Here is a 14,219-nt window from a genome sequence, read left to right as displayed (position 1 = left end):
CCCTTTTGTGCTGCTGTGGGTGAAGCTGCAGCTGCCAGACCCTGATTCAGACCCCTTTAATGAAGCAGAACTGGAGAGGGGCTTTGGACAAGGGGAATGGCTTTAACCTGCCAGAGGGGAGACTGAGATGAGCTCTTAGGCAGAAGCTCTTCCCTGTGAGGGTGCTGAGGCGCTGGCCCAGGGTGCCCAGAGAGGCTGTGGCTGCCCCATCCCCATTCAGCACCGACCGCCCCGTGTTTCTATATTGGACCGGGGCTCTGTACCGGTGGGGGGCTTGCGCCGTTATCCCCGCGCCCGGCCCGAGCTGGTCTCGCCAGGCGCTATGGGTCCTCCCAGCCGCCGGGGGCGCTGCGGCGGGCGGGGCCGGGCTCTGCCTCCCGGCAGCTGCTTCCTGTCGCGGGGACTGCCCCGCCGCGCTGAGCCTTGGGCATGATCGTCTGAGGCCGCAGCAGGGGCAGGGTGAGGCCGGAGGGGGCCTGCGGGCAGGGCCGGGGAGGGGAGCAGGCCCCTCGGGTGCCGCGGGGCCGGGCCTCCGGTCACCCCGGCGGCCGTAGAGCCCCCGGCGGGGCGGGGTGGGAATGAGCTACAGCCGCGGGGAAGGCACGGCCTGAAAATGCGGGTTTCTCCTCTCCAGGTTCCCCGCAGCCCCTTTAGGCCCTGGAGCTGCTCTAAGGTCTCCCCTTCAGGAGCCTTCTCGTCTCCAGGCTGACCCAGCCCAGCTCTCTCAGGTTGTCAATGGAGCAATGAGAGCACGGAGAGGGCTTCAGTGCCTGTGAGCGCTCCTCTGCCCGCAGGTACCGGAGCCAGGACCCCGCACCACGGAGCTCAGCGGTTTTCGTGCCTTACCGGAGCTGAAGCCCATGAGCTGCCGTGCCGCAGAGGAATGAGCAGGGACCCTGCGCTGCCGCCGCCGCTGCCCCTGGTGCGTGACCGGCACCTGCCGCTTGCCCCCGCGCCGTGGTGAGGACAAGGTAATCCATTGAACGCGGCTTTGTTTCCCTAAACAAGAACTGAAAGGGGACAGGAGGGCACCTGCGAGGTGCCTGTGGAGGAGCGGAAGCTTCTCATTACTGCCTTCAATAACTTTAATCGTAAATCGGGCTGTTTGCTCGTTTTAGACTGGAGGAGGGATGCTGCTACTGACTCATCATCCTCGGGGTTTCTTTCAAGCATTAACTCAGTGTCCCTGTGTCACTTTTGCAGCAGGTCTGTTTCAGCCACTGGCAGAGACCATTTGCTTTTTGACTTCTCAGTGTTGAGGGGGTTTCTTTTATACCATCATCAATATCCTTCAGTCTGTAAGAAAGCTTAATTCTGTTTGACACTCTTACATCTGTTGCTTGGGTTTGTAAGTGTTACAGGAGTGTGAAACAGAGACCCCAGATTGCTTTGAATAGGATGCGTTAACTCGGTGGGTGTTGAAGAGTGGTTTGAACTCCACAGGAGGTTCCAATGTCTTCAGAAGACAGAGAAGCTCAGGAGGATGAGCTGCTGGCGCTGGCCAGTATCTATGATGAAGATGAGTTCAAGAGAGCTGAGTCTGCCCAAGGGGGAGAAACAAGAATTTGCCTGGAATTGCCCCAAAACTTCAAAGTGTTTGTGAGTGGTGAGTTGAGACGTTTTGTGTTATCCCAGAACCAGGCGTGACCCAGGGATACCCTGGTGACCGGCAGGGACCCTGGCCCCGTGCTGTGCTGGAGTATTGGAGTAGGGGTTTCACCCTCCTGCATTCAGCCTCCCTGGGGACCTTTCAAAGTACAGATGAATCATAGGATTTCTGTGGAATAACCGAGTTCATTTATTGTTCCTTTTCCCTGGGGCTCTGTCTTCCCAAGTCCCCAGTTTGTGCAGGATCCGGTACTTCACAGCTCTGGTGGTCACTGATTTCATGGGGTAGCTACAACCCCGTGAAACTTTGTTATTTAGTGTTGATCAATTAATTCTAAGCCCAGAGATTTATCAGATGGGATCCTGCCTCCCCCCCCCCAGTGCTGCCATCAGCAGCTCCGGGGCATCAGTTCTCACTTCTTGGTGTCGTCTCAGGTTCAGGCAGCTCCGGAGGCAGCCTCCAGACAGGTGGATTCGAGTACAGCGTCTGCTTCCTGCCGCCCCTCGTGCTGAACTTCGAGCTCCCTCCAGACTACCCCTCCACCTCCCCGCCAGCCTTCACCCTCAGTGGAAAATGGCTCTCTCAGGCCCAGGTTTGACAACGTTTTAACAGAGCTTTTGTGGTCATGAACAAGTTCATAATTAACAGTGCTCTGAGAGGTGTTAATGGAGAGGGGAAACGAAAGGCAATCATAGAACCCCAGCCTGGTTTGTGTTGGAAGGGACCTTAAAGCTCCTCCAGCTCCAACCTGGCCTTGAACACTGCCAGGGATGGGGCAGCCACAGCTTCTCTGGGCACCCTGGGCCAGCGCCTCAGCACCCTCACAGGGAAGAGCTTCTGCCTAAGAGCTCATCTCAGTCTCCCCTCTGGCAGGTTCAAGCCATTCCCCTTGGCCTGTCCCTACAGGCCCTTGTCCAAAGCCCCTTTCCAGGTTTCTTGTAGCCCCTTTAGGCACTGGAAGCTGCTCTAAGGCCTTAAACAACAACATATAAGGTCTTAAAATATCAGGTCTATAAGCAATGACATTGCTTTTTCAGTTGGCTCTTCTGTTTCCTACTTGTTTTAATTTGGTTGCTGTTCTGAGGATTGAAGGTTCGCATCTGTGAATGTGGTATTTGTATTTTATGTACATATTTAAAGCTCCAGGGGCTGAGATGGCAGCATGGGCTAAGGAGGACTATGGGAGGGGAAGAAAACAGGAATGGGTTGTCAGAACTATTGAAATCTGGAATCCTCTTTCCTTTCCTAGCTCAGTGCCCTTTGCAAGCACTTGGACAATGTCTGGGAAGAGAATCGAGGCTGCGTGGTCTTGTTTGCCTGGATGCAGTTTCTGAAGGAAGAAACACTGAGTTACCTCAATATTTCCTCCCCGTATGAGCTGAAAGTGTGCCCCCAGGGGAGCGGGCAGAGCAGGACACCTTTGGTCCCTCCCGGTGCTGAGGACTGTGGCAGTGCAGCAGGCTCTGCTGCAGCTGAGGAAGAAGTCATGGATGCGAGAGCCGTGCAGGATGTGGAGTCACTGTCGAGTCTGATCAGGGAGATCTTGGACTTTGATCAGGCCCAGAGGAGGAAGTGCTTTAACAGCAAGATGTACTTGTGCAATATCTGCTTCTGTGAGAAGCTGGGCAGTGAGTGCATGCACTTCACCGAGTGCAGCCATGTCTACTGCAAAGCGTGCCTCAAGGACTACTTTGAAATCCAGATCAGGGACGGGCAGGTCCATTGCCTCAACTGCCCAGAACCCAAGTGTTCCTCTGTAGCCACGCCAGGCCAGGTAATAGCAGTGTGTGAGCAGTGGTGGTAGCGTTCTGCTCCCTTACCCATCATTACAGAGGATGAGGCGTGGCTTTTCCTGGGGAGCTCTGTGAACAGATCCGGGGAAATGCTTTTTGCATCCTCTGAGCCGGGCTGGGGCATCTGAGCTAAAACTGGATCACTCCACACGTTTTGCCTACTTTGCTCACCCTGGTGTCGGTCAGAGGCCTGAATCAATGTCCCATTGCTTTTCATGCTGCATGCTCTTCCTTTCATTAATGAATCATGACAACACCATTTCTAAAAGTCTTTTTATGAGCTATTGGGGCATGCAAAGCAGATTCACCCCAGCTGCAGGTCCTTTCATTGCCTCACTGTGGCTGCAGGTAGGAGGCTCAGCATTTCCAGCGCATCTGATCTGTCTGTAGTCTTTGTTCAGGTGAAGGAGCTGGTTGGAGAGCAGCTCTTTGCACGCTACGACCGCCTGCTCCTGCAGTCAAGCTTGGACCTGATGGCAGACGTGGTGTACTGCCCTCGCCCGTGCTGCCAGACCCCCGTCATGCAGGAACCAGGCTGCACCATGGCCATGTGCTCCCAGTGCAACTATGCCTTTTGCACCCTCTGTAAGATGACCTACCATGGGGTCTCCCCCTGTAAAGTCACCGCAGGTGAGTCTCATGTTTCAGAAATGGAGTGAGAAGCAGTTAAGATTTGCATAGAAAAGACTGAAAGTCAGCAGTTAAGCAGAGACACTCATCACCACGTGAGCTTCCCCAAAGATCAGTCTCATTTGGAGCTGTTCTGCTGCTGGCAATTAAGGATTAGTCCTCTGAAGATGCTTCACAGCTCAGGGGGTTCCTGAACTGCTGATTGCCAAATGCTGAGAGGCCACAGCAGGGCAACAGTAATTTTACTTCTGCCTTTTCCTGCCCTTTCTGTGAGTCCACCACTTCCCGTTGTTACTGGAATCGGGGGATGCTTCTCTGTTTGGCCTCAGAATCCTGTGACAAAGTTTCATTAAGTGTATGCTCAGAAAAAACATTCCCATGTTTCAGCTTATTCTATGTTTTAGACTAGTCCATTGACTGGCCTGTTTTATAATGGTGTAAATATATTTATGTAAAGTATAACAGAGTAAAACTGTTGAATTTTGGGGTAGAGAGGTTTTAATATTCTCATGTATCCCAATGTCTTCCTTGCTTTTTAATCAGTTATGTTAGTTCCCTTTGAGAGTATTTATACTGTCACTTGCTGGCCTCCTTTACGTAATATCTGACAAAACCTGGTTTATTTCCTTTGTGTTTTATTTGGGTTGGTTTTGATTTACTCCCCAGAGAAATTAATGGCTTTGCGAAATGAATATTTAGAAGCAGATGAGGCAACTAAAAGGTTTTTGGAACAACGCTACGGCAAACGGGTGATTCAGAAAGCTCTTGAGGAGATAGAGAGTAAAGAATGGCTGGAAAAGAACTCAAAGGCCTGTCCCTGCTGTGGTACTCACATAGAGGTAAGCATGGAGGGGAGAGGTGGAGGAGTCGTAGTAACTCTGCACACAAACTCAGATGAAGTCAGTTGTGTGCTTAGGCTGGGACAGAGATGGGTTTGTAGGATCCAGGGTCACCAGGGAGGGCAGACTGATAGGAAATGGTGAGAGCATTTTCCCTTTCTGTGTTGTATGGGAAAGGAGGTGATGTTTCTGGAGCTCAGGGGCTTGAGTAAATACAGCAGCTGGGATTGTTCAGACTCCAGGACTGAAATGATCCAGGTTTTCTGTGGATCCTTGTGGATCCCTTTGTTTTCCATGTGTTTCAGGCTACTGCTATTTCAACAACAGCCAGGAAATACAAATAGCTTTGGAAAAATGCTGATTTCCAGCATGATGATGATGGTGATTATTATTAGAGCCAATGTGCCATTTGTGATTGTAGCTCCTAGACCTTTGCAACAGGGAGAAAACGTCAGGGGTATGATGGAGCCAGGGTACAGGGTATTCCTTAGCTGAGGGGCTTTAAGGACTGTTACCAAACAGAGCCAGGCCTGAAGACTGGCACAGTGAGACTTGGTTATTGCCATTTCTTGTTTTCTTCCCCATAGAAACTGGATGGGTGTAACAAGATGACATGCACGGGCTGCATGCAGTACTTCTGCTGGCTCTGCATGGGCTCTCTGTCAAGGGTGAACCCGTACAGGCACTTCAATGATCCATCCTCCCCCTGCTTCAACAGGTACGTGTTCACCTCATCACCCTCACAGTGCAGAGCCTCTCCCTGCTTTCTGGTGTTAACGTGCTGCAGAGGTGCAGAGCAGCTTTGTTCAGATCATGATGATCAACCTGGGGCACTGCAGCACCAGTGGTTTGTGATACTGAAGACACTGAAACTTGTGGCTTTTGTCCCATTTAGATTGGTATTTTTTGGTAGGTGTTTTACCTTTTTTACACCCTGATGTGAGTTGCTGGCTGCCTTGCAGGTTGTTTCAAGCCATGCTTAATGAGGAGGAATACTGGGGAGATGAAGATGAAGAGCAGTAGCTCTCTAGCAACAACACTGAGCAAACCAGAATTGGGTGCTTCCAGTTTCATGTCAAGTTTGTCTGCTTTCCCCTTCTATTGCGTGATACAAGAATGGTACCATTGCAGGATCCTCACCCTTCAGAGGCTGTGGCCAAAACCAAAGGAGAGCATTTCACCCATCCTGCGGTCAGGGTCACTGTGGAAAGCCCTGATAATCCTTTCGATTGTTAAAGGCAGGTGCAGCCAGTCAGTAGTCTCAGTGTTGATATGAATTCACTTGTGTTGCTTCTCCTTATCTTGCCAGTGCTGAGGCACTGACCCAAGTGAGTGGCCAGTGAGAGGGTGGAAAGCATCAGTCAGACACCGAAGGACATGTTCATGGATACATAGCTGAGAATAAGTTGAATTCTTTAAGATACCGAAATGCCCTTCTCAGATGATGAAGTAATTTATTTTTACTAACTCTTCATAAAAGAGATTTGATTAGTTGCTAGTTTTGCTTCTGGACTAGATCCCTTATTTCCACTGTTCTTGCACTTCACACTGTTTCAAACTCCAAATGGTTTCCCTGGCAGCTCAGTGAGTGGTGCTGGGAGCATGGCAGTGAGTGCTGGGGGGAACTGCTCACTTTGAAGAAGTTTTTCCATGTGCAGAATGGTCTAAAAATGTTGACATTAAAACTGCATCTCATCGGTTCAAATCAAAGAGCAGGGGCTGGGGGTAACTCAGGCATCGGGAGGCTCTTTAAAGGCTCAAGGTGAATTCCTGTCACTCAGCTTTGATTGATAGTAAATAAATTTATACTCAGATACCTGGCCAAAACGAGTACTGATTTAGTGCCCTCTGCACAGGATGGGGGGGTCTGCACTGTTGGAAGTGGCAGTGATTAAAAACACGAGCTGATAAGAGCGGATCTTGTCTTGGTTTAGGCTGTGCAACAGTGTGTAGGGAAAAGTCATGTTGTGTATGGTTTAAATTGTATTTCCTGCACCTTTCACCTGCACTAAATTCACTTTAAGACAGCAAACACAGTTGTCTCCCTGTTTGTCTTTGTTATGGCATGTTTGTGGCAGTGCAGGTCTGTGCCTGGGTGGTGATGGCTGCTGGCTCCTGTGTGCCATGGGGCTGAGCCACTGGACTGCAGAATGACACAGAGCAGAGTGGGGCTGGTGCAAAGCTCTAGGGTGAACCTGCACGGGGTGTGTTCTGCTGAGGGGTTTGGCTGTTCATGTTCAGAGTGACCTCGCATCCAAAGAGCTCAAGTTTTCCCTGAGATCCAAGCCCCGGATACCTGGTGGCTGTTCATGATGCCACACTGGGATTACTGCAGAGGGTGAAACCAGCTCTGAGCTGCAATTCCCACTGTAGTTTCCACTCTGGCCACAGTTTTTAACTCCAGAAGCTGCCTGCTTTCAGATGGGAATATTTGTGACAAGGAGAGGAATGTGCTTAAAGCCTGGCTTCCTGCCTGAGTGGAGGAGATGGTATTGGAGCTCTCAAACCTACAGGAAGCCAGGCACATCCCTTCTGCCAGGACAGAGGTGGGCTGAGGGCAGAGCTGGGACACTGGAGGGTATGTTGGAATGGAAAGCTGTGGCTGGGGAGGTCTGCCAGAGCCACCACAGCACAAGTGCAATGGGGAGTATTTGAAGGTGCTGCAGTGAAACCTCTGCTTTCACAAACGATGCATGGAGGGGAAGAGGGGTGATGTGGTCACCACCGTGTGTGAATTCTGGGCACTTAGGACTTGAGAACAGACCCTCTGAGGAGGGGACTGCACTCATAGGACAATCAGTGCTGCAAAGGCAGGACAGATAACCCCAAACCCATCTTCACAGACAGAACAGGGCAGGCAGCTTGGGTACTGTGGTGCTACTTCCTCCTTGTTTTTTCTCCTCTCTTGTAAACTTCACCACCATTTCTGCATGCACAGAAGGAGCATTAGGTTATGTGCAAGTACTGTGGTACTGGGCAGACAGCTGTGACCTCCTTCTCCTTTAAAGGCCTAAGAGCCATTTTTATATGGCAGGACAGGAGCACAGCAGGTGTGTGGTGGAAACCTGCCAGCAAACACTGGTCGAGGCCTGAAGGAGGGAGCAGCAGTGGCTGTTCCTACCAGACTCTTTCATTACAGCTTTGGTTCTAGGTGCTACTGAAAGCTTGCGCAAAATGACGGCTCTTTCTCATGCTTTGAAGGTTTTGTTCTCCTCAAAGGCTGTGTTCCCAGTCCTGCTGACCCACAGCAACTGTTCTGTGTTTCATAAGCACAGTGAAACTGAGCACTAGGTACAAACGTGAGTGGTTAGAAAACTTAAGACATTTAGTGTAGAAAGTTCTATCACAGAGCAACAGCTTACAGCACTTCTGCATGGAGGGAGTAGATGCTGCCCTCTCTGTCTTGGCCCTCACATGGTGACATTTGATAGGAAACCCAGGAATCAAGTTCCAGAATTCATGGGGTCTTGTCAGTACAGGCTTTTGTCCAGCAGTGTGGGACTTCTGTAATTCCAGAGGAAACAGTTCTTCATTGAAGCTTATTTGTATGATCAGGGGGACTGGAGCACCTCCCGTATGAAGACAGACTGAGAAAGCTGGGGCTGTTCAGCCTGGAGAAGAGAAGGCTGCATGGAGACCTCAGAGCAGCCTTCCAGTATCTGAAGGGGGCCTGTAAGGATGCTGGAGAGGGACTCTTCACTAGGGACTGTAGTGACAGGACAAGGGGTAATGGGTTAAAACTTAAACAGGGGAAGTTTAGATTGGATATAAAGAGGAAGTTCTTTACTGTAAGGGTGGTGAGGCACTGGAATGGGTTGCCCAGGGAAGTTGTGAATGCTCCATCTCTGGTGGAGTTCAAGGCCAGGTTGGACAGAGCCTTGGGTGGCATGGTTTAGTGTGAGCTGTCCCTGCCCATGGCAGGGGGGTTGGAACTGGATGATCTTAAGGTCCTTTCCAACCCTAACTGTTCTATGATTATTTGGCATTTCCCTCTAGCAACAGGAAAAGCACAGGAAGGGGCAGCAAGAGAACTTACTGCTTCAGCTTTGTCTGGCTCAAAGCAGGGTTCAGCCAGGGCTTTATCCAGTCAGGTCTTGAAATGTTCTTGAGGACAGAGACTGCACAGCCCCCTCTGGGGGACCTGCCCCACTGCTTGGCTGTCCTCAGGGTAGGTTTCTTCCTTATATCCAGTCTGAGCATCTCAGGGTGATTTGTGGAGGGAATGACACACAGGTGCTTGACCTAATTGCAAGGAATACATCCCAAAGCGTTGACCCATTTGGTTTCTGCAACACTGACTTTTGTGTCTCTCCATATTTAAGTTCTGCAGCCTTCAGTCCATACAAGCAGAGCTGCTCCATGGGGGAAACAGCTCATTCTCCACTGACTTTACCTTCAGAGAACAAGGCAGTGGCAGAAGCTTGTGGAACGCAGTGCACTGGATCCATCCATATTTGGTTAGTCAGGGCAGGTGTTGGGCATGTTTTTAATGGAGAGAAGCAGCACATAATCACTTTGCTAATTTAGGAACAAATCCAAGTTTATGCAGCAATTCCCTTCTTTCACAGCTGGTTTGCAGCAGGAAAGCTGGTTCAGCACTGCTCTGAACAGTCATATTAATCGCTGTATGGCTTCTTGGAGTGGCTTCTTTCTTCTCCAGTCTCCTTCATGCTGTATAACGGTTCCACAAGCTTGTTGTGAACCAGCATTAAACCTGATGGAGGAAGTAAAAAGATGACTTCAGCAGACATAATGAGGCAACATCCTCTTTCATTGGATGCTAATGAAATTACATGTCACTACAGTCCCTGTTCCTTTGCTCTCATTCCCATGCAGTTAAGCATCTACCTTTGCACTTCTGTTATTGCTGTACACCTCAGCTGTTACAGTTAAGAAATGTACTCCTTTGGGAGTTGAGTATCAGCAACATCTAATGAAAGCATGGTTTGTGCCTCTTAAAAACTAAATACAACAGCTGCTTGGCCTGATCGAACACCCACCTTTAAAGTATTTCACAGTCTTAACTTTGAGTTCCAGCGTGGCGTCCTCATCACACACAAACACAGTGTTGGGGTGCTGCTGGAAGGCAGATACTGTCCACATGTGGTTGACACCTTCCTCAATTGCTTTGTACAAAGCAAAGGCTTTGTGAGCTCCTGTGATAAGAATCATCACCTGGACCCCAAGACACAGAAGATGGCAATTAGGGTCTGGAAGATGTCTTCAGAGCACACCCCCACCTGCTGAACAAAGACAGCTGCCCTGGTCCCTAATGGGGAGAACTCCATCATCCTGCACAGAAGCACTTCACTGTATCACAGTTCTGGCTGCATTTTATTTGTCAATGAAGTTGAGGTACAGACTCCATTAAAAGCTGTCCCAGGTTTCATGATCTGCTGGTAGAACATCAAGTCAACCTGTGATTCTTGTAGTTATTTCCCCAGGTGAGATATTTAATCAAACACATCCTCCCGAACCTTCCTAGCTCCCTGTGGATAACAACCGTACTGCAGGGTTACACAAACCTAACTGTTAGTAGAGCAAGACGATTCAGCTGTCTGCAGCAAGAAAGGCATAAGCTGGCCTACACCAGCAGGGTGCACTGCAGCTCCAAAACCGAATCATCTTCAGCTGCTCCAGGAAGCCCTGCTCAAGAGCTACTGTATGGAGTCACTGCTTTCCTCCTAACCTCTCTGGCATCCATGACCGTGCCTACTCCAACCGTCAGAGCCATTGTGGGGACTTTGGAGAGGTCACCATCAAAGAACCTGGCATTGGCCAGTATCGTGTCCATAGCCAAGGTCTTCACTCGTGTCCTGGATACCAAACTTGACCCAGGCTCGTTGAAGGCAATGTGACCATCCGGGCCAATACCTGTGACAGAGACAGTTTGAGAAGGTCAGTGGCTGTACTGGTTGTCATGGGGAGCAGAGACAGCAGCACTCCTGTTAGAGGGACACTCAGTGCTTCCAGGAACAGATACACATCTGAGAAAAACACTTGCCATTTTCTGCCCAAGCTCAAATTAGCTTCTGGTAGCAATGACAGTAAAAGCCCCTCTGAAGCCAACAAAGACTCTTCCCTAACAGTCCCTAATGGGACAGCAATGGAGCAGAGCAGATGGCAGAATCCTCAGGCAAACTGATGGGAAAAGCTTGCCTTCAGCTCCTCTGCGCTCAGAGGACTCTGACTGCTCCTGTCAGTGTCCTGCTAGCACTGGCAATACCGATACATTTTGTATTTGGTGCAATTCTAGCGCTGCCTGTTTCTCCTGCTGATCCTTTCCTGAACACTTACTGGATTGAAATACTTCAGCTGGGGGGACCAGTGCACTGGAAGGCAAAGCTGCCAGCACACGAGTGCCCAGGGCAATGAGCATGGGGTGGCTTTCACTGCAGATCCACTGCACTGCACATGAACAGTCCTGCCAGTACATGGGCTAGCTGGTGGAGGAAGGCAGCGCTTCCTGCCAGTGGGGTTAAGAGACTATCAGTCTTTTGGGCCTCACCTCCCACAAAGAGTTCGATTCCTCCAGCTGCCTTGATTTTCTCCTCGAAGGCGTTGCACTCCGCCTGCAGATCTGGGGCGTTCCCATCCAAAATGTGAACATTTTCTACCGAGATGTCGATGTGCTTGAAGAAGTTATTCCACATGAAGGAATGGTAACTTTCTGGGTGATCCCTCGGGAGACCTGGAAACAGCAGAGCATGGACAGGACTAAGACCAACTGAAAGAGTATCACCCATAACATAAGCCACCTCTATGCCCTTGCAGTAACAGAGCTCTGCTTTTGGCTGTCATTCGTGACTCCCTCAAGTTCCACGAATTGGTTTTGTTTCCTTAAATAGCACAATTAAAATCAATCACTGTAGCTCCTCTAAGAGCTCCTGTATGTGCTCATCTTAACATGCAGCAGATGTTCCAGAAAGCAGGCATGCACTGTGCCTCATCTGTTACTACCTTGAGTGCTATAAACCCTCCCTGGACTGCCTGTTCCCTAATGCTGCCTGATAGGATTTTTCGGAGAAAATATCTTGACCAGAGCAAAAGCAGCGTTAGCAAATAATTAGCCTGTGTGTCTTTCACCTTTGGAACTTTAGGCTTGTCACTAATCTCTCTGTACTCTTTCTTCTCAAGAGGCTGTTTCAGCACAGCTTGCTTCATAAATGAAACAGTTCTGTGCTATCTCAACAGGAGTGCTCATTGTTACAGGAGGGCAATCACAAGGTAACACGTTGGTCCTTGTCAGACATCTGAAGCTAAAGTGACCTTTATAATCGCAAAGCAAAGGTGATAGTTAATATTGCACCAGATTGCAGGGATCCTTAGTCAATCAGTACCTAAGTTCAGGTAAAATACAGCAGTGTCCAGTGTGTATTGTACCAGACACCTGATACCCTTCAGTATTTCATAGGAACATAGAATCCCAGCCTGGTTTGGGTTGGAAGGGACCTTAAAGCTCCTCCAGCTCCAACCCCTGCCACAGGCAGGGACCCCTTCCACTGGAGCAGCTTGCTCCAAGCCCCTGTGTCCAACCTGGCCTTGAACACTGCCAGGGATGGGGCAGCCACAGCTTCTCTGGGCACCCTGGGCCAGCGCCTCAGCACCCTCACAGGGAAGAGCTTCTGCCTAAGAGCTCATCTCAGTCTGCCCTCTGGCAGGTTAAAGCCATTCCCCTTGGCCTGTCCCTGCAGGCCCTTGTCCCAAGCCCCTCTCCAGGTTTCCTGCAGCCCCTTTAGGCACTGGAGCTGCTCTAAGGTCTCCCCTTACGGAGCCTTCTATTCTCCAGCTTGGCTCCAGCTCTCTGATGATATTTTATATGGATTTCAGAATTGTCCTGTTCACTCCCATGGCCAACACAAATGTCATCCCTCCCGTCTTGAACATTCCGCAGGTGGGATTCTCTGCACCCACCGTGTGCTGACACCACTGTCCGGCTGCGGTACCGAGCACTGGGGCACATCAGCCCCTCCTCAGGCCCTTCAGACCTTCACACCATGCAGACACACACACAGAGCACAACAGGTCACGGAGAACCAACACTTCTGCTTTGCGGTCACTCACCTACGTACTCGTCCATGTTGAAGGTCTTCACGTACTTGAAGGAGAGGTCCCCGTTGTGGCAGTACTCCACCAGCTTCCTGTAGCAGCCCAGCGGCGTGCTGCCTGCGGGGAGCCGCCGCCTCAGCGCCGGGGACGGGACGAGGGAAGGGCCCCCGCTCCCGGCCCCGGCACCCACCTGTGGGCAGCCCCAGCGTGAAGAAGCGGCCGGGCCCGGGCGCAAAGTGCACGATGCGGTTGCGGATGTACTTGGCGGCCCACTCGCTGGCCTGCGCGTACGTCTCCAGGATGACCAGCTTCATGGCGGGGCCGGGCGCCGCCTGCGTGGGGCGGGAGCCGACCTGACTGGAGCCGCGCTGACGGGAGCCGCCATCTTACCGCCGCCTCCCCGCTCGCCCACCCGCACACCCACCTACCTGCCGCCGCCTCCCGCTGCCGCCGCCCCGCGATCCCCTCCGCGGGCACGACCAGGGCCAGGGCCAGAACCAGAGCCGGCGTCGCGGCAGCAGCACCGCCAACAGGGCCGCCCCCCGCTCCGCTCCTCCCCTCACGGCGGCTGCTCGCCTCAGGAGCCCCGCGGGAGGGTCCGAGCGCGGCCCGGCCCCCACAGAGCCGGGATTTAGGGTTAGAATGAGCAGAAGTGGTTAAATACAGCCAGTAATGAAGTGTTTGGGCAAACTGCTCTAGTGGAAGGTGTCCCTGCCCGTGGCAGGGGTTGGGACTGGGTGAGCTTTAAGGTCCCTTCCAACGCAAACCAGTCTGATTCTGTAAAACATCCTTATTCCTTCATGCTTCTGCTGAGGGGTCCCTGTCACTGCAGGGATCTGCACGACTCGGTCCTTCAGCCGCTCTGGGTGTCTTTCAGTGATCCCTAAAGCGAAGCCATGAGCTGTGCCCTGGGCAGGACTGAGCAGCTGTCACGCTTTAAACACCTTGTAGGGACTGTTTCAGGGCAGGTTGGGGGTATTTGGGTCCTCAGCTGCAGGGACAATGAGCAACCCATGACCTGCGGGCGCTTGTGCTGCTCCTGACACAGCGGGACCCCCAAAAGACCTGGCTTCTGCTCTGGCTCCGGCTGCCTTCAACCGCGGTGGAAACGTGCCCGGCCTCTCCTTGCGGTCTCGGCTGGGTGCTGAGGTCAAAGCTCTTGCTGCAGTTAGACAGCTTTTCACTTGCATCAGGAGGATACATAATAACCGATTACTGTGCTGGGATCCAGCCCGGGCTGTGCCTTCTGCTTTTAGTAATGCAAACGGCCTGGCTGCCTCAGTGCTCCTCATACTGGGT

At 51.5% G+C, this 14,219-nt stretch overlaps 2 protein-coding genes across 2 annotated transcripts; one reads left to right on the top strand and one right to left on the bottom strand.

Moving 5' to 3' along the window:
• The first annotated feature begins 383 nt into the window (after positions 1-383).
• RNF14 (ring finger protein 14) lies at positions 384-6,583 on the top strand. Its single transcript, XM_080627154.1, has 9 exons — positions 384-459; positions 795-971; positions 1,444-1,606; positions 2,044-2,201; positions 2,859-3,383; positions 3,804-4,032; positions 4,699-4,871; positions 5,459-5,589; positions 5,834-6,583. The coding sequence occupies exons 3-9, from the start codon at positions 1,453-1,455 to the stop codon at positions 5,892-5,894; spliced, it is 1,431 nt and encodes a 476-aa protein (XP_080483280.1). The 5' UTR covers positions 384-459; positions 795-971; positions 1,444-1,452; the 3' UTR covers positions 5,895-6,583.
• A 2,904-nt stretch (positions 6,584-9,487) lies between these two features.
• On the bottom strand, positions 9,488-13,234 carry GNPDA1 (glucosamine-6-phosphate deaminase 1; the record flags this gene model as incomplete). Its single annotated transcript, XM_080627118.1, has 6 exons — positions 9,488-9,585; positions 9,872-10,046; positions 10,561-10,745; positions 11,380-11,562; positions 12,936-13,033; positions 13,107-13,234. The coding sequence occupies 6 exons, from the start codon at positions 13,232-13,234 to the stop codon at positions 9,488-9,490; spliced, it is 867 nt and encodes a 288-aa protein (XP_080483244.1).
• Positions 13,235-14,219: the final 985 nt, after the last annotated feature.

This window comes from Psittacula echo (genome assembly GCF_963264785.1).
Source record: "Psittacula echo genome assembly, chromosome: 11".
Classification (NCBI taxonomy): Eukaryota; Metazoa; Chordata; class Aves; order Psittaciformes; family Psittacidae; genus Psittacula; species Psittacula echo.
The sequence above is the reverse complement of the archived record's forward strand: the minus strand, read 5'-3'. Positions and strand labels throughout refer to the sequence as shown.

Bases quoted from the DNA above. Each gene is read 5' to 3' on its own strand.
- RNF14 (XM_080627154.1), top strand. From the start codon at position 1,453: ATGTCTTCAGAAGACAGAGAAGCTCAGGAGGATGAGCTGCTGGCGCTG. The intron at 3,384-3,803 runs GTAATAGCAGTG...GTCTTTGTTCAG, and splicing joins CTGTAGCCACGCCAGGCCAG to GTGAAGGAGCTGGTTGGAGA. The intron at 4,033-4,698 runs GTGAGTCTCATG...TTTACTCCCCAG, and splicing joins CCCCTGTAAAGTCACCGCAG to AGAAATTAATGGCTTTGCGA.